The sequence below is a fragment of the Myotis lucifugus genome, unplaced genomic scaffold (genome assembly GCF_000147115.1).
Source record: "Myotis lucifugus unplaced genomic scaffold, Myoluc2.0 scaffold_4, whole genome shotgun sequence".
NCBI lineage: Eukaryota > Metazoa > Chordata > Mammalia > Chiroptera > Vespertilionidae > Myotis > Myotis lucifugus.
The window spans coordinates 10054187-10077259 of NW_005871052.1; the positions used below are offsets into that span (position 1 = coordinate 10054187).

At 40.1% G+C, this 23073-nt stretch overlaps 1 protein-coding gene and 1 long non-coding RNA gene across 3 annotated transcripts in view; one reads left to right on the forward strand and one right to left on the reverse strand.

Annotated features, from left to right (window-relative positions):
• Positions 1 to 2806: 2806 nt before the first annotated feature.
• LOC102427074 lies at positions 2807 to 6669 on the forward strand. Its single transcript, XR_002832090.1, has 5 exons — positions 2807 to 2932; positions 4038 to 4124; positions 4713 to 4823; positions 4992 to 5033; positions 5731 to 6669. It is a non-coding gene; the product is annotated as an uncharacterized LOC102427074 (long non-coding RNA).
• A 2921-nt stretch (positions 6670 to 9590) lies between these two features.
• The window catches only part of VSIG4 (V-set and immunoglobulin domain containing 4), a 32483-nt gene continuing 19000 nt past the window's right edge, over positions 9591 to 23073 (reverse strand). The window contains exons 4-8 of one of the 2 annotated variants that reach the window (XM_006082848.3): positions 17891 to 17953; positions 17278 to 17355; positions 13633 to 13737; positions 10616 to 10637; positions 9591 to 10300 (exon numbers count right to left, since the gene is read on the reverse strand). In XM_006082848.3, coding sequence (XP_006082910.2) covers positions 10090 to 10300; positions 10616 to 10637; positions 13633 to 13737; positions 17278 to 17355; positions 17891 to 17953 — 479 coding nt within the window. In that variant the 3' untranslated portion in view covers positions 9591 to 10089. The remainder of the gene's footprint in view (positions 10301 to 10615; positions 10638 to 13632; positions 13738 to 17277; positions 17356 to 17890; positions 17954 to 23073) is intronic. The other variant, XM_023764140.1, reaches the window with a different exon arrangement.

The following is a 23073-nucleotide window of genomic DNA, read 5'->3' on the forward strand; positions in this document are numbered from 1 at the left end:
GAAAGGGATCAGACACAGTCCCTACTTTGGGAAGTTTTTGGTCTCCTGTGAGAAACAGACACATAAGTTTGCAGAGTTGAAATATTTTTAGTACTCAATGTGGGCAAAACAGGGAGTAACTAATTTTGCTGAGAGAGGGATGGTCAGAGAAGGCTTTCCAGAGACAGTGAGCATTGTTATTTTCTCTCTCCATTTTTTAAGATCTAGCTGAAATCCACTTCTCTAAGAACTTTTCTAAATACCATCACCTTTCTGCCCTCTACCCTGGAAGAGTCACACCTTCCTTACCCACATTTTTTATAGCACTTATACCTGTGTCAAATAACTTGCCTCATACTGTAGAAAGTCATAGTTCCTTGGGTGCATACTTGTGTCTCTCTCCCCTCCAGCCCAAGGATCCCTCAATATGATGTGATGGCTAAGGCTCAGACAAGCTGTGCATAATTTTTAAAGGGAATTTAGTGAGTTACAGAACTGGGTCTAAAAACCACGGACTATAACCTAGGTCCTGAGACACAGGGTCTCTGACTCAAAATTTAGCATTCTTTTCATCCTAGCAATGAGTTAATAAATGAATGTATTTACAGTACGGGATCTCAGCATTACTTTCCTGAGCCCCCCATCCAATTTTTTTTCTCACTCATCCCCCATTATAAGCATAGCCAGTTCAGAGAACATCCAAAATGGGAGGACTTTTTGTATTTTGGATGGACAACAGACCTGAAAAAAAATACTTTGTGCTATTGCTGCACACATGGCCCTTCCTAGCATGCTTTGTGTTTTAAGGTAAAGAAGAACTCCAAGGAACTCAATGCCCTTTGCACTAATTCAGGTCTTCTGCATAGGTGGCATGATTTGTAGGTCCTCCATGCTCCTAATGTGCTCTTTTGTTTATGGTCCTACTATGGGGTCCAAAGTGGCCACTGTTAATTACTACTTTAGATGAAGACAATGTCTTCAGAGGCGCCTATTAAAAACACACACAGTAAAGTACCTTAATTGATAGATGAGAAAATAAGAAAAAGTGTGTAGATAAACTTAATCACTATGTTGTGTGTAGGGAGAAGGGGTCCCTTCCTAAGAAAGTGCCCACAGGGCAATCCTGCTTCCAACCCAAGCTTTAGTCAGAAACCAAAAAGGAAAAGGAACTGAATCTTTCTAGATGCAAGATCTGTGGAAACAGGTCATGAGGACTAAGCCACTACATTATTCTGAAAAAAAGAAGTTACTGCCAAGTAGTGTGAGTACAAGTAAATCCATATCCCAGGCTGTCCTTAGAGTCTCTAGGCCCTCACAGGAAAGCTCACTGTGAGCAGCGGCAAGGATGGAGCACTTTATAAAGAAACCAGGGAATGTTTGAGTTGAAGAGGTCACCAAGATCATCTAGTCCAACTTCTGATGGTTAAATGGAAAACCATGGCTAAGAGAGGGAACACAGTTAGCAGATCTGGAGCTCAGGCACAGAACTCCTGGTTCATGGAATATGGTCTTTTCTCTTGAACCTGGATTTATAAGACTATATGTAGCTTGGATAGATTATTCATTGGGGCTTAAGTATTTCTCTGGATCCTACTTTTGCTATATAGACTAATGACTGGAACTTGGGCACTGCAATCGTTGAAGGTGATCCCAAATATATCCTGAAAGCATTGCAGTAATTGCCTTTCCCATCTGCCATGCCATCAGGATTCATGACATAGAGCACTGTATAATGGGAATCAAGCACCTTCCTTACCGTGAATGGGGACTGCCAAAATATTGCAAAATAAAATGCTAGGAAGCAATTTGCTTCCTTATCATATCTTTCATGTCTCCTATAAAGTCTGACAAGGGTTTGGCACCATCTCTTCCTTCTTAAAATTAACTACTTTTCTCCCCTCTCCTTATAGCCAATGTGGGGGAGTAGAAAAAGCCAAATATTTGGAGCCAGAAAGACCTGCACGTGGATCTTTTTTCTACATTATTTCCTAGTTTTTTATCCTTAAGGACGCCTCTTTACTTCTATGTGCCTCAGCTTCCTCACCTATAAATAAGGATAATGAAAATATCATACTACAGGATTGTTGATTAAATGGGATAACAAATGTAAAGCACATACAAAGTTATTTAATACATATAAATTTCTTTATTTCCTTTTGTAAGGCTCTTGGATGCCAGAATGTGGCCTGTGGTCAGAGCTGTGCCAGTAGGGCCAGTTTCATAAGCATGGGAGTTATAAAGTTTCATAGGGCCCATGCTTAGAAAGACCCCACATTTGGATTAATGTTCTGCTGTTGCCATTTTGAAATTCCTTATTTTTACAAGAAGCCCTCATTTTCATTTTGGACTGGACTTAGTCAATTATGCAGCTGTGCCAGGGGAGTAGCTGTGCCAGGGGAAGTAAAAAGGGTATTTTGGGTTTAGGAGGTATTCTGAGAGTGAGAGAACACACAATTTGGAGTTAATAGAAATGGATTCAAATTCCAGTTATGCCACTAATTCTCTTTTTGTTATCATACATTTTCTCTCATCCTTCAGAGGCTCAATTTCTCAATTTCAGGATTCCCTCAGTAGCTCTGAGGAACCTCCTTGGCCCATAGGCAGAGGTAGGGCAGCCAGGGGCTTTTTTTCTCTGACTCTCTGCAGCTCGGAGAGCCAGTATCTTTTGGAGGTTGCCTGGGAGTGGGTGGGGGCATGGTGGTGGGGATTGTTGCTGCACTAGCAGGCCCTTTCACAACAGCACTGTTTTGTCATTTTGCACCCAGATTTCCGTTGGCTAACCTCAGCCTTATCTTCCTCATTTCTGTTTCCTCTTGAAGACACCAAGGGCCCTTCAAAACACATGATGTTCCTGCTCACAGCATAAAGCCCAGTTCCCTTTGGCCTCTGCAGGTTGGCTCATCACCAGAGAACCTGTGCCTCCTCTGAGACTAAAGCACCACTCCAGTAACAGGTATAGTATTCATTTTTCCTCTTTGTTTGGATTCCCAAGCTAGAAATGTGTTCATGGCTAGCAAAGATTGCTTAGACCTGCCCACCACATTCTCCTTGAACCTTCCTCAGGGATCTTGGGTTAAGGGTGGGGGAGAAGGTTACCATCGGCCTTTTATTCTGGAGCTTCTACTGTGAGAAGGGAGAATAATATTTCCTCCCCAAATATGCTATTTAGGAGATAAACACATGGAAGTGGAATGTTTTCTGGAATCAGGAGTCAATATATTTGAGTAACAGTCCTGGTTGTGCCATTTGCCCATTGTGTAGTTTTAAGCAAGTCCTTTCTACATTATATGACTCACTTTTTTGCTTATTCTACAAAGAAGAGGAGGATGAGATGGATTTTGTCTGGAGACACTTTTAGTTTTTATATCCTGTATTTTGATGGTTGTAAGCCCTCTGTTGAGAAAGGTCATGAAAGTAATGCTGAGTAAATATCTCTGGGTGAGGCTGAACAGGGTGTTGAACTGTGTCTGAAAGAAATCCAGACTGCTCCTAGTATGAGAAGGCCCAGCTGAGTCAGTTTCATGGCAGGTCCTGCTGCTTGGTATGTTAGCCCTTCCAGAGTAGAGCAGTGGACAAATGATGACATTTTATATAGCATGACGGATCATGAGAAGACCTTTGGAATTCCTCAATATTGCTTCATGTAAATCTCCACCTCTTCTCCCTATGAGTCTGGCCAGCCTTTCTCAACTGAACCTGCTTTTCTTGTATACACTCTATTGGAAAGGCATGTATTAGAACATCAAGAATGGAAATAATACTAATTTCAGCTCAGCCACCAACCCTTTCCATTAATATGGGGGCAATATGGTTTTTAAGGCTCTTCAACTTCTAGTGTACTAAGAAGGTAATCGTTACCACCCTTATATCTTTTTTCCTTTTTTATGAACTCAGATAAGATGTTCAGGAGGCTGTGGACACCCCCAGTTTTTCCAGGTCTTCTCACTGGGGCTGTAGCCAATGAGGGTGATGATAGATGAAATCACAAGTTATGTCTTCTCTGCCACCCTGAATGCAAATTTTATTAATCAGATTCCTTGGCTGGCCTCCACTCACAGGTCCAAGGACTGAGCCAAGGTACTAGTGGACTAATTTTTGGGAGGCTCTGGAAAGCTCATTGAACACTTTCCTCACAAGTCTACCAGGTAAGTCTTTTTATCCACATTTCCTGAGAAGAAATCTGAGGCCCAAAGAAAGACTTTCTCAATACCATAATTGTCTAGTTGGTGCCCAAAGCAGCATTAGCATCCAAGATTGCCTGACTCTTTTCACTCTACCATACTCTTGACAATGATTTTTGTTTTGGCTAAAAGAGCCACATTTCTGGATGGCTTGGGTAGGTAGAGAGAAAAATGAAGGAGTGAGAAATACATTTTAAATTTTGAGGTTTGAAGTCACTCCAAGATCGTAAATTAGAGGAGCATATCACCCCCTTACCAACATACATTCAATTAAGAGTTAAGATAATAATAAAAAAAAACTTACTTTTTTCTCCCTGAAAGACAAGTCATCTGCCTTGGCCTCATGGGGCAGTTTTCTATTGTGCCATTTTTCATGTCAATATTCATTATAGGCCAACTACTTTCTAACAGATAAACTGCCACTTCTGGGAAGGGGGTGAATTTGACACAAACATCTTGGAATGTTTAACAACAGGATTTAGGTGTTGCCAAGGGAATTCTTTCAGAAATTCTAGGCCTAACAATGATCCTGGCAACTTCCTTGTTCCCCAGATGGCTGTGGGTTGAAAGAGTCCAAAGTCTCAATGCCAAGACTGCTGCCTGTCTTTTGGCTTCCTTGATGATGTGTCTCCCTTTTCCCAGAGAGATAAGTACAGCAAAAAGGTAAGAGAAGTGATGAGAAACGTTGGAAGGCACAATGGGTTAATATATGACACAACTCCAAACTGTGAGCAACTTATATGACCTTTAGCAACTTTATTCTTCAACATGAGCCTTCATTTCCTCATTTATAACATGAGTAGGTGAGACTAGATGCTATTTCTTTTATAGATGCCATTCTTGAGTCCCGATGGTACAAGGACACATTGTTAGGTAAGGCTGAGGTTATCAGAAATTTCTATTTCATTTGTCTTGACTCTGTTAAATCAATTGTCACTAGCCCTTGATTTCCTTCTGGCAGCACAACCACCATTGTCTTTGAGCATTTGTTGTGTATCAAATAATGAGCTAAGAACTTTATGTACATTATCTCATTTCATTCTCACTATAATTTATTAGGTTACTATATTTATACCTATTTTGGGTATGTGAAAAACTGGAGCAAAAAGAGATGAAATGATTTATCCAAAGTTTTCCAGCTAATTAATGGCAGAGCCAGGATTTAAGCCCATGTTCAGCCTCAATTCTTAAGTTTATATCCATAATACTATAAAACATTATCTGGGAGATTTAGGAAGGAAAGGGTCCTGGTCCCTTCTTGAGGTTAGGAAGGCAGGATGTTAATGAAATTGTTCTCCCTATGCTACATAGAGGATCCCACTAAAGCTTGGGACCCTTAAAATGTCATAGCTATAAGACTCAGGCCTGAGGAATCCCCAGCTGAGCACTGAGGTCTCACCTGCAGTCTCAACTAGGAGTTCCCTACCTACCCGCAGGGACCCTCTTTTGATTAGGAACCTCATGCCTATTTTGCTCACTTCCCTTATTCTGGTGCTTTGGCTAGTCCATAGAGCCTGTGTAGTTTCCCTGGAGGCCACGGTGTGACTCTTTTCTCTCTCTTTCCCTCTAGGCCTACATCTCCCAAGAAGATCTCATCTCCCCACTGAAGCCCCTGGCTCGGCCTCCTGCAGTGCCACGCTCCGTGTATTTGACAAGCTGAGTTGGACACTCCATGTGGTAGAGTGTCAGTTTGTCAAATACCCCAAGTGCGGCATGTGCCTAGCAGCTCCAAGCCAGGGCAGTTGGGGTACAACAAATAGATGATCAGCAGGATAAAAGAACACACAACAAATACCAACTAAGCTCTCACAAGTTATTTTAGGTAACTTTGAGAGAATGTAAGCATTGTATCTGAGGTTACCAGTGGAAAAGTCAGACAGCTTTGAGAGCCACAGCCCTGGGTGGTGCCTACATATATTGTGAGAGCCTGAGGGGGGCAAGGTAGCCTTGAAAAGGTATCCAGGGCCCAGGGATGAAAATGCTACTTGATTCATTATATTTTTTCCTTCACATTCCCCATTCCAGAGTATCCCAGCAAGGACACCAGAGTCTCACACAACCATCATGGCAGGGCTTAGAAGCCCATTTTTCTGACACTCAGTCTTAGCTCTAAACGCACTTTGACCTTACCTATCTCTCTCCTTTTCCTCATGCTTTTTCTCCTTCTGAGAACACCATCCCCATTTATTTCTGCCTATCCAATTTCTTCCCATATTTCCTTGTCCAGGCAAAATCAAGTTTCTGCAGGGACTTTTGAAAAATAAACCTATACTTTTTTCCTTCATTCTCAAATCACTTCTTGCCTGGGCCCTTCTATGTACACCTTTATCTCCTACTGCCCAATAACACTGCTTAAATTGTTAATTATCTTTTTCAGAATATATTTTGAATCCTCTACTTTGTTTATGACAAGACCATGTTTCCTTGATTGCTGTCTCTCCATTCCATTCCTACCCCACAGGACTCTGGTTACAGAAAATATTCAATAAAGTTTTACTGATTGATTGAGTTTCCACTAGTTCATTAGCTTTTGGCCTTTGGGACACATGCCACCTAGGCATTTTGTGAATAAAAAAATTCAAATGTGCTCACCACAATACTGTAGGGCATGCAAGGTATAGCCAACATGAATGGGATTTCTTCCTGATAAATTGGGTGATGGGCTACAGGAGGAGATTTTTATTTTTTTATTTTTTTTATTTTTTTTAATATTTTTTTATTTTTCGCTTAAAGTATTACAAAGGGTATTACATAAGTGTCCTTTTTTTCCCCCCCCGCCCTTGACACACCCCTACCCTCCCTTACCCCCCAGTGTCTTATGTCCATTAGTTATGCTTATATGCATGCATACAAGTCCTTCGGTTGATCTCTTACTCCCCTCCCCAGGAGGAGATTTTTAAAAAGTAGGTTGAGAGGGCAAATATGTTTTGGGAATTACTTGGTAACACAAAGTTATACAGGTAATTTATTTCAGGATATTATAGAGCCTTTAATATTCTAATATTGCACTGGAAATTTCCAAGAGGGAGCTATAGAATGAAGCATTTCCCATACCTATCTGATTGTGATTTTTTTTTCCTGTGGACCATCTCCTGGGTCTACTATTCCATGGAACAAAACTTGGGAAGTTTCCCTAGAGGAAATTCATACTTTCCCTCTCTTCTGGAGGTCTCCTTTTTTTTTACTCATCTGCTTTCCCCTGACCAGCCACCTACCTAAGATAGATCCTACGTTATCATTACATTTTTGTTTAGCCTTATTTTGCAGCTTTGGGGTAGCCCTATACCAAGGACTCTTTTACTGGCTTGTCATGTGTGGGGGGAAAATGTTCAGTTTGGGAACACAGATGATCTCCAGAAGTTTCTCTGCTGCAATGAATATATTCTCCTAGCAGTTCACAGACATGAATCTGGTCTCTGTTCTACCATTGATTTGATGTGTTTGACTTCAGATAAGTCACTCTTTCTTTTTGGACATCATTTCCTTATCTGTATTATGGGAAACTTAGAATCAACAATCTCTAAGCTCTCCAAGACAAGAGACTCTGAGTTATCCTTGGGGGTTCATGGAGGGGGTAGTGCCTGGATCCGGGGCTCCTTTTATCAAGACACATGAAACAAGAATTCTCTTCTCAACCTCAGTAATTCCTTTCTCTAAAGATAGTAGGAATAAATGATGGCTGTTTTCAAAGGCTGTGGGGGTCTGGAAACAAAGATGTTCAATTATGGTAGCTGAGGTTTCCACTGTGGGAGGCTGTTTCAGAGGATTGTAAGCATGATGGGGAAGAAAATGTTGCTCCTTTCATGAGCATCTGGAGATGAGGAAAACGCTGAGTTTTTTACCATGGACTTGGCAGGTTAGTGGTGGTGAAGTGGGGGACTTCTTGTTCACTTTTGTGTACTATTTTGACTTCTATATTCATCCCAAAGGAGAAGAATTCCTGTTGAAACCTGAGCTGATGTTGAGGTTGTGTTGGAAATAAAAGTGGCAACATGTCAGGTTCCATGAAGAATGGATAAGTTGATTTAACATGAATTACATGAGGGAGGGAAAGCAGTGTTGACTTGTCCCAGAGCAGGTCCTCATAGAGGAAACTAATTTTTAAAAAATTTAACTTTATTGTTGAAAGTTTTACAGATGTCCCCTCTTTTCCCCTTTTTGGACCCTTCCACCCCACTCCAGCCCCTCCCAGGCCTTCACCCCACTATTGTCTGTTTCCATTGGTTATGCATATATGCATATAAGTTCTTTCATTGATCTCCACCCCCCTTTTCCTCTGAGGATCCTCAGACTATTGCATGCTTCCATGTCTCTGAATCTATTTTGTTCTTCAATTTATTTTGTTCATTAAATTCCACATATAAGTGAGAACGTGTGATCTTGTCTTCTCTGATTGGCTTATAATACTCTCCAGATCCCCCCATGCTGTTCAGAGGAGACTGATTTAAAGGTATTCATGTGTGCACAAGCACGCGTGTGCACACACACACACACACACACACGCACACACACATTCTTATTCTCCACTCCTATTTGAGGAGAAATACTTCTTTGCTCTGAGCCCCACTCCACATTGTAAGAAGGGACCAGGAGCTAGGGATGAAGAACACAACTATTCCAAAATTTTTAGGATTACAGGAGGTAGGAAACCTTGAGGGCGGTGCATCCATACTTTGGAAAGAGGGACAACCCTTTATCTCTACATCCACAGAATAAGGCTCCTTTTGAAACATCTTGGCAGAACATGTTACTTGTTAGATCAAGGAGTAAGGGAAGGGTGAATTAAGAAGTGCTTTGAGAACACTGTCTGTGAGGAGGCAGCACAAAACCAAAAGTGAGGGCTAGCCTGCTCTCCAAATGAGAAATGAAGAGATGGAGAGGGGCTAGCCTGAGAAGACGGGCAAGACTATGCAACATGGCGAAAAGCTTGGAGACTGTGGAGAATGGTGGTCAATGGGATTTACCAATAGTAAATTGGCTGAGTGATTAAAAAGCAGGAGTATCTAATATTCTCTTTTAATTAACTAGGTTACTCAAATGGGACCAACATATAATACCTCCCTCAATCTACCTACACTTTCCATGTACCATTAAAAAAAAAGTCTGCTGTATGCCATAAAAAGGGGGACTCATTTTTTTTCAGGTTTTTAATTGACCTAGGAAGAGTCATCCAGGTGGAGCTGGCAGGACAATTGGGAAAGGGATAATGGAAGGCAGATGAGTACTATTTTACCAAAGAATCATTGTGTTCTAGCTGGACCCACCTCTGAAGTGAGGTAAGGGTGGCATGGGTAGGAAGGAGGAAAACAAAAACCAAAGGTGCTATTTATGCTCCCAGAGCCCTAATATTCTCAACTGGACTCACTTTAATCACTTTCAGTAGGTCCTTGAGAGAAGACCAATACAACTAAGGTTGCTATTATGATTAGATATTTATTAATCACCAAAAGAATATCAGAGTAATAGATTCACAGCGTAAGAGCAGAACTGAACCCTGGCCTGTTATATGACAATCTCAATTAAAAACATTCTGGCCTTGGAAAAAAATAAGTGATTATGGACATAACTGATCCCTGAGCTGGCAGAGCTGCGCCTCCCTCTGGTCTTACAGTGACAAGAGGCCAAAGTTAATTAGTGTCTTAGTGCTATGGGAACTTCCCTCTGGTGCTTGGAGAGAAGCAGCAAAAGCCCCAGGCAGAGATACTGGAAGGGCACAGAGCCCAACCCAGAAACAGGATTGCATGTGTGCACATGGCAACTTCTTAGGGCTTAGGCAAAGCCAGTCATACTTAGGAATCTGAATGTTGGCAGGTAAGACATGTTGTACTATCCAGGAAGATAAGGGGACCATGCAGAAGGCAGGGGCTAAAAGATAATCATGTCAGCAAACTAGTAGGGCAGTTTTAGCAGACACTCTTGCCCTCGATGGTCAGGAGCTCATAATCCCAGGAACTTTGGACAGCAGCTGAGTGTAGTCATCATCTATCTGGGCGATGATCTGGTATTCCTGGTCCAGGCAGGGTTCATCAGAGTAGTCATTGCCTAGAGTCCAGGTAGCTGGCTCTTCACTGGAGCAGCCACTTTCGCAGATGGCCAACCTCATGGTTTCACCAGAGTTGCTGGTCTCCCAGGCATGCACCCTGTGGCCCAAGAGCCCACCACCCATAAGAAAGGACTTAAGGCTGGGACCCTGGTTTCCAACCCTTCTTCCCTAATCCTTGTCATCCAGAGATTCTGGGAACAGGTGCTGGTGGACCTGAATTATCCTGTGTGTTTGGTGGGTCACAACAGAGCATCAGGAGGTGCTTCAGAAAGGGAAAACTCTGTGCCCTGACCCTGAAGACTTTTGGGCTTAGGATTGTGTTTGTGACAAACCCCCTTTCTGTTATACCACTGACCCACATAATTGAGGGAAAAGAAAGAGTTATAAGATAGAAGAGGAGAGGCTATCTTACCTGGCCTCTTCATAGACATGCTCTAGAAAAGAAGGATAAATCAGGTCAGAATTCTCCAGGGGATGTAAACAAGGGCCAAGTATTGACCTTGAGTATCAGTCAAAAGGTGAAGGAAGAGGAGACATAGAGGAGGATCTCAATAAGTTCAACTTTCCAATGACTGGGAGGTATGGGGAAGGTGAGTTGTAACACAGGGATGTATGTCTTGGCCATCATGATAATGCTGCAATGAACATAAGGGTGCATATATCTTTGTGAATACATGATTTTGAGGTTTTGGGGTATATACCCAGGAGAGGGATTGCTGGGTCTTATGGTAGCTCTATTCTCAATTTTTTGAGGCATCACCAGATTGCTTTCCATAGTGGTTGTACCAGTCTAATTCCCACCAGCAGTGGATAAGGGTTTCCTTTTAGCCACAATCTCTCCAATATTTGTTATTGCTTGTCTGGTTGATAATGGCCACTCTAGCAGGTGTGAGGTGGTATCTCATTGTAGTTTTGATTTGCATTTCCTTAATTGCCAGTGAGGTTGAACATCTTTTCATATATCTATTGGCTGTTCATATGGAAACAACCAGGGTCCTACAATAGAGGAGTGGATAAAGAAGATGTGGTACATATATACAATTGAATACTACTCAGCCATAAGGATGAAATAGTGCCATTTGCAGCAACATGGATGGACCTCGAGAACATTATGCTAAGCAAAATAAGTCATTCATAAAAAGCTAAGAACCATATTATTTCACTCATATGTGGAATATAAAACTTAAACTCATGAACACAAACAGCAGTGTGGTGGTTGCCAGAGAGAAGGGAGTCCTAATATATGGTGACAGGAGAATATTTGACTTTGAATGGTGGGCACACGGTGTGAATGCAGATCTTGTAACAAAGAAACCCACACCTAAAACCTATGTATTAATATTGACCAATGTAATCTTAATAAATTTAATTTAAAAAAAGAAACACGGGAATGTAGAATTCTTAGGGAAAGGAAGAGGAAGCACAGTTGGTAACTGTCCTCTTTGGCATACTCTGACTCAGGACATTAGTCTGGAGCAGTTATTTAGTGTGATGGAGAGAGGGACACTGGAATTGAATCCACTTCCCACTCAGGAATTTTGTTGGAGATCCCTAGGGAGTCCTTGTGGGAAACTTGGCAGCCTGACCAGAGCCTAGACAAAAGGGGCTGAATTAGTCTGTTGTCAAGAACCATGGCTTAAGCCATTCCCAAAGGCACTCACCCTTACCCTGCACCCAGGAAAGGTCCTGAGATAGGTCACTATTGCCCCCTAGGGGGAACATCTATATTCCATGCAGGTTTAAAGGATCTATAGCCTGGTACAAAGATGAATGTCTCTTGGTATTGTCCTCTAGGGGCTTATAATCTTTCAGGGATGCAACCTGGAATGCATGCATTACATCACAACAAATTAAAAGTGGCATGCTGAAGCCAGCCTTTTGTCATGTGATAGAGCCTTGTATTTCCATTCCTTACCCCCTCCATTGGCCAGATAGCTTCCCTTACTTCAGGGATTGTGTCTATTACATTTTATATGCCCAGCACCTGGCACATGTTAGATACCCATTAACTACATGTTGAATTAAATGGATGCCTCAAGATCATCTCCCTTATAAAGAGGTAAAAATCAGGAATTTGGGGAAGGCAATCCAGGAAGGGAAAATGCATAAGGGTGAGAAGTATACAGCCTATTTGCCTGCTTGAATTCAGTGATTGGAAATTAACCTTGGTGTAAGGGAGTGGTGGGAATAGAAGATAAGATAGAGCTACATTACAGAGGGCCTTTTAATGAAATGGTACATTTTGACATCTAGTCCCTGGGCCATGAGGAGACCTGGAAAATTTTTGGAAGGGAAACTATCTGATATGGTTACAATTTTTAACCAGTCTCATTGAGACTATGAATGAATGTTTTACTTTTAATACTCCTGGAATTTGTGGCCACTTGAGATATCTCCACTTCCAAGTTTAGTCTCATGGTTCATAGCCGTGCTAACTGGCCAAGACCAAAGCTGATACTTAAGATTTAGAAAACGGAGATACTCAAAGCTCCCTTCCCTTCTTTGATTGGAGAGACCCAAGTGGAAATCAGGCTATTTGGGATTTGGAACTGCGACAGTGGAATAGACACACTAATGGTAGGTAAAACAGCTAGTGCAGCAGATATTGAGGTGTAGCTAGATTGTACTTAGAAATTAACATCTAAATAATCTTTTTCCTCTTTGTTGGCTCACAGTTGTAAAATTCCCCTCACAACTGCACCTTAATCATGTCACCCCTTTGCTTTAACATATTTGGTGTCTTTTAATGCATTTGCAAGGCCTAGAGAAGAAACTCTAAATTCCTTAACCTGTCATTAACTTTCCCTTTTCCCTGTATTTTCCCATTGCTTAGCTACATACGTTTTCTTTATTGATAACCTCATTAACAGTTATTTTTTTAAGCCTTTACACCTTTACTCGTATAGTTCCATCTTCCTGGAATACTACCCCTTTCCAAATTGTTTACATTCTGCAAGGCCTGATGGTAGTACCACCTTCTTCTGAAAGTCCCTGCTAATTAGCCATAACTGACTCTTCCCCTCTGGATCCCTTTAGCATCTATTGTATTGAACTTCAGGCTTTGACTCCATAGCCTTTATTGCTATGTATCATTATTGATAAACTCCATGCTTCTATATTAAATCCCCTAAATAAATTGTAAGAAAACTGAGGCCAAAGATTGTGACTTCTCCTTCTCTTGTGTCATCATTAGACAACCCATTACAGAGATGGCTGTACTAGCCTGGGTACCAAAGATTTGTAAATTAATTTTTATAAGTTGTATTATTAGTGTTAGCTTGCATGTCTGACTTTATTTACCTCTACTCTCACTCTTAAACTGGGCTTGGAACTCTTTGTGGTGCCTAACACAGTGCCAGAGTTTATACTTAACTATACTGCCAAAATGAATGAATGACCAAGAGTCACCCAGTCATACTCATCACTCACCTTGCTGGGATGTCTTCCGGGAGAGCATGATATAAGTCATGATGAAGACCACCATACAGCACAGGATGATGATGAAAATTATGGCAAAGATAGGCAGGCCCTTTCCTAGAAGGCAAAATAAGACCAAGTGGTATCTGGTTAAAAATTTTTACAGAAACAGAGACCAAAATAATCAGGCCAGACTAGCCCACACCTATTTATTTTCCATTTTCCATCTTCTAAATTTCTTAGCTAGTCATAAAGACAAACAAAATCCCAGGCCCATGACAATGACTTGAGAGAGGCTAGAGACCCCAGGTATAAACAAGTTCTTCAAAACCCACTGGTTGATGGCTTGATAGGCCTCAGCATTTAACTCGTCCTCCATGCTTTCCATGGGGTCAAGACACAAGGTTTTCACCTTCTCTTAAAGAGGAGAAAGTAGTACCCTGACTTACCAACTTCACAAAAATGCTACCTTATTGAGACTCTTGTCAATTACTTCTGACCACAAAAATCTTTCCTTCACATTCTCTGGCCAAGAATTCAGGTTTATTTTTCTTCAAACATAAAGGGTGTCCCAAAATTCATGCAAGAAGTAATTTTGATAGAAAACACAAGTTTATAATTAAAAATTGTAAATTTTTTATTGATTCATAAAGTATATAGTATAGGGTTATGCATGGAATAGCATATCGGGGGGTAAATGGCCTCCACCGCTTTACTGGCACATATGCACTCTTTTGTTGAAATTTTCCATGACCGTTTTGCATAAATGTGGCTGAATTTCGATGAGGCTCATTTTCATCTTGATGGCTTGGTTAATCGACAAAATTGTTGCATTTGGGGTTCAGAAAATCCACGAGTGATTGTTGAGAAACAAATGTATCCACAACATGTCACTGTTTGGTGCGGATTTTGGGCTGGAGGCATCATCGGACCATTCTTTGAAAATGCGGCTGCTCAGGCAATAACAGTTAGTGGTGCTCACTATCGCAACATGATCATCCATTTTTTTTGTGCCTAAATTGAAGATATGGATGTGGATGACATGTGGTTTCAACAAGACGGTGCCACATGCCATACTGCATGAGTCATTTCCTGGTCATGTAATTTCCTGTTTTGGTGATCAGAATTGGCCACCCAGATCATGCGATTTAACGCCGTTGGACTTTTTTCTTTGGGGTTTTTTGAAGGCTAAGGTTTATGCCAACAAGCCCACGACCACCCACGCCTTAAAGGAGGCAATTGAGCGCTGTATCAATGAAATTCAGCCACATTTATGCAAAACGGTCATGGACAATTTCAACAAAAGAGTGCGTATGTGCCAGCAAAGCTGTGGAGGCCCTTTACTCGATATGCTATTCCATACATAACCCTATACTGTATGCTTTATGAATCAATAAAAAATTTACAATTTTAATTATAAACCTGTGTTTTCTATCAAAATTACATCTTGCGTGAATTTTGGGACACCCTTTATTTCCACTGAATCCCCTGGGTTACCTATTCCAATCATGTCTACAAGCTGAAGGAAACAACTAGATTGGGTTTCAAGTTCTGGATCTGTTATTTATTTGCTGTATTGATGTGGTAGTAAGAATATTGACCCTCCAAAGATGTTCACATCCAAATCTCCAGAATCAATATGTTAGTTTACGTTGTAAGGGAGAGTTAAGGTTGCAGATTTATTTAAGGTTGCTAATTAGTTGCTATTAAGATGAAAATATTATCTTGAATTATCTGTGTGGGCTAAATGTAATCATAAGGGTTTTGTAAAAGTGAAAGTAAAATAAGAGTCAGAGAGATTTAAGGATGCAACATTGCTGGTTTTGAAAATAGTGTGAGGGAACCAAGAGCCAAGGAATGTGGGTAGCCTTTAGAAGCTGGACAAGGCAAATAAACTGATTCTTCCCCAAAGTCTCCAGAAAGAACACAGCCCTGCTGGCACCTTGATTTTTAGCCAACTGTATCAAACTTCTGATCTCCATAATTGTAGGATAATACATTTGTATTATTTTAAAGCACCAATTTTGGGGTAATTTTTATAGCAGTCACAGAAAAGTAAATATAGTGAGTTTAGTCAAATTCTTGACTAGGTTTTTATTTCCCCATAATTTCAATGAAAAGATTGGATGATGTCTAATATACTGCAGCTACAATATTCTGAATTTAGGGGCATGATCAAAGGGTTAAGAAGAATAGGTAAAGGAATCTCAGTGTCCTTAGAATTTGCTGCTGAAACTGACTTTGTTTTTACAAGACCCCTAAATATTCTGTCTTAGAAACTGTGTATTTGTTTGCCTCACAACTCTTGTTGGAGCTGAGAGATACCAAGCTATAAACTGATACATACAAAAGGAGGATTCCCCCTTGGAAAGATTTAAGCAATGAAAAATTTGATAAAGGATATAAGGAATAGACCCAACATCTGAGAATGTGTATTCTTCCCGGGGTTTTTGTTTCATTTTCCCAAACTGACTCTCTAAAAGGTGTCTTCTAACCTCCTTTTTCCATTTGGATGCTGCCCTGGGAGAGGCATGAAGTTATGAAAGCCTTCAAGCCAATGGTGGCAATGCAAAGGTGGCAAATCAAATAGGTTTGGGCTATGTCCAGAGACATCCAAGAAGCTCTGCAACCAGGATTGAAGAAGTACAGGAACATTAAAAAGTCCACCATCAATTATAGGCAACCAGAGGATGATATCAGGAGTGATAGTCATTAAACTATTTAGCACCAATCAATCAAAACAGATTCTTATTATAGAACTGGAGTCTTAGAAGTCCCCTGCAATACTAGGCATTGACATTTTTGTTGAAGGATTCTGAGGTGGTCTGGAGAGTTCTGAGAAATAGAGTAGGGCAGCCCAGGTGATAATGGGGAGCTCAGCATTAAGGGAAGCAACAAATTATCAACTAGTATAAAATTATTTTATTATTTTAACAATCAAGTCATACTAGTGCACAAGAGCTCACTATAAGCTCCAGGTGAAACACAAAAGAGCTTCTCATTGGGATTTGGATCTCTGAAACCATGATTCAGGGATTCTTGAAACTTTGGAGCAGGGGTCCTCAAACTTTTTAAACAGGGGGCCAGTTCACTGTCCCTCAGACCGTTGGAGGGCCAGACTATAGTTAAAAAAAAACTATGAACAAATTCCTATGCACACTGCACATATCTTATTTTGAAGTAAAAAAACTAAACGGGAACAAATACAATATTTGTATTTGCATGTGGCCCGCGGGCCGTAGTTTGAGGACCCCTGGTTTGGAGGAACCAGAAGTCAGTTGCAAGCTGCTTAGTGAACCCTGGTGAAGAGCTGCCATTACCCTTACCTGGCTCAATGTTCATCTCTAGGAGAGCTGGCTGAAGTCATGGACCCATTTCTATTCTTGCTTAAAATGTTTGTAAAGTATATTAACAGTGAATCAGCTAAGAACACATCTACTAATTTCCTTAACCCCATCTGACTTTGCTCATCCCTGGATATAACTCTCTCCCTCTTCATCCCCCCTACCTTCCTCATCTCCAGGGTTTTCTATCATTATCTGGACCAAAGCATTGGTTGCAGAGTTGAATGCTATAGAATAATGTATATTGTGAAAAGTGTTAGTTGCAAAATTTAAAGCCAAAATGGAAGGATAGAAGTTGTGACATTGCTCTTACCTGGTCCAGCATTGGTCTCCTCAAGGTGGCGATGCACTTCAGTGGTCCAACCCCAGGATGAGTTCACTGTGGGCATTACTATGACAACAGGGCATTAGGATCAGAGGGCCTTCTTATGGCCAGGAGCTTTAATGTGAAGAGCAACTGCCAAGTTTGGGATCCTTCTCTGGACATCAGTGCTGAACTTCCCAGAATTTCTGGCCATATCATTGACTACTAGTACTATGAAGTGAATTACCTTAGTTTATTACTGTTGGTAGTAGGAAGAAGGCCCAAAGAGGGAAGGCAACTTATTCAAAGTCCCACAGCAAGTGAGATTAGGAGCAGGATAGAAGTGATTAGTTTTCTCTTTTCCCATGGGATTATTCTAACTCTCCTCTTTTTGTTTCAAAAGTTTTCACAATGAGAAGTATATATATCCATGGTTCCACTTCTTTATAATCCTTAATTCCTTGCTATCTTTCTTTTATTTCAATTACATTATTACCATGTTCTTTCTGAGGAACCCAGTGACCTCTTATTTGCCCATCTAATGGAATTGGACCTTCTCCCTTGGCTTTCATGACACCATTTCAGATCTCTATCAGTGCAAAATAACCCTAGTAAAACTTACTTTCTAAAGGGAATTGTATGGTTGTAGGTGCCTCAGTCTTGGTTTTGTGTGGCTTTGAGGAATCTGCAAAGAAAAATGAGCTCAGTCAAGGTTCCTGATACCCTTGAGTTAACAGTTGAATGACGAAGAAAAATTGGGAAGTAAGTAAAGGTCAGTGATGTATATACTCGGACCTGTCTCAACACTTCTCTCATGATGATGGAAAGTTGTATGTTACCTGTTTACACTTAAAATCATTTTAAGGCAGCATTATTAACCCCAAGTTCATAGACACACAAGAATGGTATAGCTAGAGTCCATAGTGTCTTTCAACTTGTATGGGAAAAACATTTTTTTTTACTAACTTTGAACTAACATTTTGCTGTTCATTCTCTTGAGAGAAATTTAAGAAGTATCACAAAGAAGGTAGCGCTGGGTGATATCAGTGGAAATAGTAGAGTGATGACCTCTGACTATTCACCTATTCACAAAAGCAATAAAATAACACACAGTTTTATAATCATCTTATTTTTCAGAATTTGAGAAATTAGCTAGTGGTTTGCATCAACCTAGGGAACATTTATGGAAGAAAAGTACCCCAGTCTTCTTAAAAACATGCACAGTTCATGGTATTTTAACTTACTCCAGCCCCATTACCTCACAACAGTCCAGTACTAGCCTTGAAATTAAACCCAATTTCAGGTGTTGAAGTAAGCATAACAGATTTAATTACAAATAAAATTGTCATTATTTGACTTGTGTTGCACTTTCCTGAAAGACCTGATTCAAAAGGCTTACCTTTATTGGTCATTCAGTGTGGAAACTCTCCCCAGGTAGGGGAAGAATTTGTCACACAGCTGGTTAAGGCAATGAATAACAGTTCACAGAAACAAGAGCCTAACAAGAAAAACTAAAAGGAATGAGATGTCCATAGGGACTTGCAAAGTTCTGACTCTTTTCTAGGAATGTAGAAGACTACACACATGCATAAAGCTGTGTACATACTCAGAAAAGACATGAGAGGGCTATAGGTTTTTTAGCTTCTCTAGCCTTCAGGATCTGAAAAGCAGGAAATTAAGCTATGGGAGGTTATAAACTTCCTAGGTGAATGTTTAAGACATTTTAGAAGCCAATAGAACCCTTTAATGAAGACTTGGAGATTTATTGGTTTGGGGTATTTAAGGAAATCTCTATTCAATAATCAGCTGAATACTAGGGTAACCTAGTAAATACTTTGGTGGACATTCATGACAAAGAATATAATAGACTATACAAAATAAATTCAGAAAAGTTATGAAACAAACAAACAACAACTGGTACAACAAGCAGTGCCAACAATAAGCCCTGGTAAGAGAGAGAGAGAAAAAATCATATTTCCAGGGTCTCCACTTTAGAAAGTCTAGTTTTCAAACAAAATATGAGATATGTAAAGAAACTGGAGAATATAGCTCATAAACAGGTAAAAAATGAATATAAACTGTCCCTGAGGAAACAGGTATTGGATGTACTAGGAAAATTATTATAAATATGTTTAAAAAAGTAAAGGGAACTATGTCTAAAGAACTGAGAGAATGAGAACAGATCAAACCAAATAGAGAATATCAATAAAGAGACAGAAATTATAAAACAGGAACCACCTAGAAATACTGCAATTGAAAAGCACAATAGTGGAAAGGAAAAAAAAAAATTACTAGCGGGGAGAAAATTGTACTAGAGCAAATCTTAACAATCAGAAGAAAGAATCAGTAAACTTGAAGATATGGCAATTGAAATGAGCCACTTCAAGGAATAGAAAAAAATTAATGAAGAGAAATGAACAAAATAAACTGGTGAACAAAATAGGTCCAGAGGCATGGATGCATGGAACAGACTGACAGATCTCAGAGGGGAGGCAAGTGGGGGGACGAGAAGAGTTAACCAAAGAACTTATATACACATATGCATAGCTCATGGACACAGACAGTAGTGTAGCAAAGGCCTGAGTTGGAGCAGGGGCTGGATGGAGGGGGAAAGAAGGGGAGGAATGGGGGACATCTATAATATTGTCAAAAAATTAAAAATATATTTAAAAACAGAAAAGAAAAATGAGCAACACCTCAGAGATCTGTGGAAAATCATCAAGTATACCAAAATACAATAATGGGAGTTCTAGAAATAGGAGATAAAAAAGGGTAGACATAATATTTTTTTAAATGTCAAAAATAAAAATTTATAAAAACATTTAATTTGCAAATAAAAAAGCTCAATGAACTATAGGCAGGAAAAAAATACACACCTAGACACATAATCAAAAGACAAACCAAAGAATAAATATTGAAAGCAGCAAAAGAGAAGCAAGTCATATAAAGGGATTCTAAATAAGATTAATTGCTCATAGGATGACATATTCAAAGTACTGAAACAAAAAAACTATCAATCAAGAATTTTATATTTAGCTCTGCTGGTGTTGCTCAGTGGTTGAGCATTGAACTATGAACCAGGTGGTCATAGTTCAATTCCTGGTGAGGGCATATGCCTGGGTTGCATGCTTGATCCCCAGTAGGAGGCATGCAGGAAGCAGCCGATTAATGATTCTCTGTAATCATTGATGTTTCTATCTCTCTCTCCTGTTCCCTTCCTCTCTGGAATCAATAAAAATATATTTTAAAAAAGAATTTTATATTTATCAAAACTACCTTCAAAACCAAAGAAGAAATTAAAGCATATTAAGATAAACAATAATGGAGAGTTTAATGCCACCAGATCTGCTTTATGAAAAATTTTAAAGGAAATTATTCAGGCTGAAATGAAAGGGTACTAGATAGTTACTTGAATCAAAATGAAGAAATAAAGCACTAGTAAAGGTAACTATTCAGTACAAAGAAATTATAAATGTATTTTTGTTTGTAACATTTTTTCTACCTGCTTTAAAACACAACTACAGAAAGCAATAATTATAAATCTATGCTGATGTGATTATAATGTATAAAGATATAATTTGTTACAATAACAGCGTAAGAAGAGGAAGAATATAGCTACATAGACACACAAATTTTATATACTATGGAAATGAAATTGGTATAATCCAAACTATATTATAGTAAATTAATAATTAATGGTAGTCCCTAGGGCAGCCACCAAGAAAATAACTAAAAATATATGGTACGAGAAACAAAAAAGAAATTACAAAGTACACTAGAAAACATCTATTTAACACCAAAGACAGCAATAAAGAAAAATAGAGGAATAATAAAGACAAGATATAAAAATTAACTAATTTCAAAGAAATGGTACCTTATTAGCAAGTACATTAAATGTAAACAGATTAAACTCTTAAATTTAAAAGCAGAGATTGGGAAAATAAATACAAGAACATAAATTACATGCCATGTATATTTAGGATTTAAAAATGAAAATGGATTGAAAATAAAGGATGGCAATAACAAGTGTTGCAGCAGTTGTGGAAAAAAAGGAACCCTCATTCACTACTGTTGGTAATGTAGACTGGTACAATCACTATGGAAATCAGTCTGACAATTCCTCAAAAGCTTAATAATAGAGCTACCATATGACCCAGCAATCCGACTACTGGGCATATACCCCCAAAACTAGAAATATTTGCAAAGATATATGCACTCCTATGTTCATTGCAGCATTGTTTACAGTGGCCAAGACTGGAAATAACCAGTGCCCCATAATAGAGGACTGGATAAAGAAGATGTAGTACATATACACAATGGAATACTACTCATCCATAAGAAAAAATGAAATAACACCATTTTCAACAAAATGGATGGACCTTGAGAATATTATGTTAAGTGAAATAAGTCAGTCATAAAAAGCTCATATGTGGGATATAAAACTGAAATTCGTGAACACAAACAGCAGTGTGGTGGTTGCTAGAGAGAAAGAGGTAGAGGAAAAAGAGGGTCCTAATATAAGGTGACAAGAGAAGATTTGACTTTGGGTGGTGGACACATGGTGCAAATCATAACTACTGAGCAAACCAAAGGAGCAGAGAGAGAGAACAGTCAGGCCATAGTTACTATCATATATTGAGCCTTGGCACAGAGTCAGGAGCAGGAGACAGTGCAAAAGGTTCCAGCATTCCATAGCTCATCAGTAGCAGACAAAACATTTTGCAGATACAAGTACCTGACCATCATTCCTCTGTGGCCCACCCGTCAGTAAAATACTCATGAAAACACTGGGGAAAACAAAACAAACTTTTCAGCCTAAGTGTTCTGTATTTATTGCAATTAAACCCACTGGAGAGAACAAAGACACAGAATACACAAAACTCCCTTGCTTTTTTCCCCATCCCCCACCATTGCAGAGCAACCTGGTAGAAGCAGCTGTGTGAATTCTGACAGCGCAGGTCACTGGCAACTTCTGGCTACAAAATGGTTGCACCAGGTACTAATCCACCAGTGGTGCCTTGAGACTTAGGTAACTAGGTTGTAAAACGGATCCCCACCTCCTCCATTTTTCTCTCCTCCATATCATTTGTGCTCTCTTTTCTCTCCCCTAATTCTCTTTTCCCTGGTGGTCACTTATATTGGGGTTATCAGTGCCGTAAGTACATTCGTGTTTTATTCCCTTTGTGTCATGTCTTGTTGAGTTGATTTTGTCCTGTTTGGTCAACATGGTAGAGAGCAAGTCACGTAACTGGACACCCAGAGAGGAGACTCCATCCATGAATGGGTCAATAAACACTCCAGACCCAACTACAGAGGCAGGAAGATGGCAGCCAGGAGGACAGCAGTGAGGGAGAGAGTGTGAATGAATGAGGGAGTGAAAGGGGAGTGTGTGGATGTGTGCTGTGTGTGTGTGTGTGTGTGTGTGTGTGTGTACGTGAGTGAGGGACAGTTAGATCCCACAGGACCTGCGGGGGCTGATGGACTGGACTCTTCTAGCCGGACAGCCTCTGCTACCACTGCAAACAGTCCCGGGGCAGCTGGCTCTACCACAGAGGCCATGCCATCTTGAAGAGGAGAGCTACTATGATTGAGAGCCCAGCCTCACCTCCACCCAGGGCGCCCTAAGACACCACCTGGGACTCTACAGCAAAACCCGACAGGGAACTGCTGCCTTGGCTGTGGTCCCATGGACAACAAGATTTGAGTCACCCTGGCCATGGGCTCCACTCCAGCTGGCCTGATGCTTTAGCCCAGGACACCGTGAGCACATGAGCAGCAGCCAAGCAAACAGCCTATACCTGATTG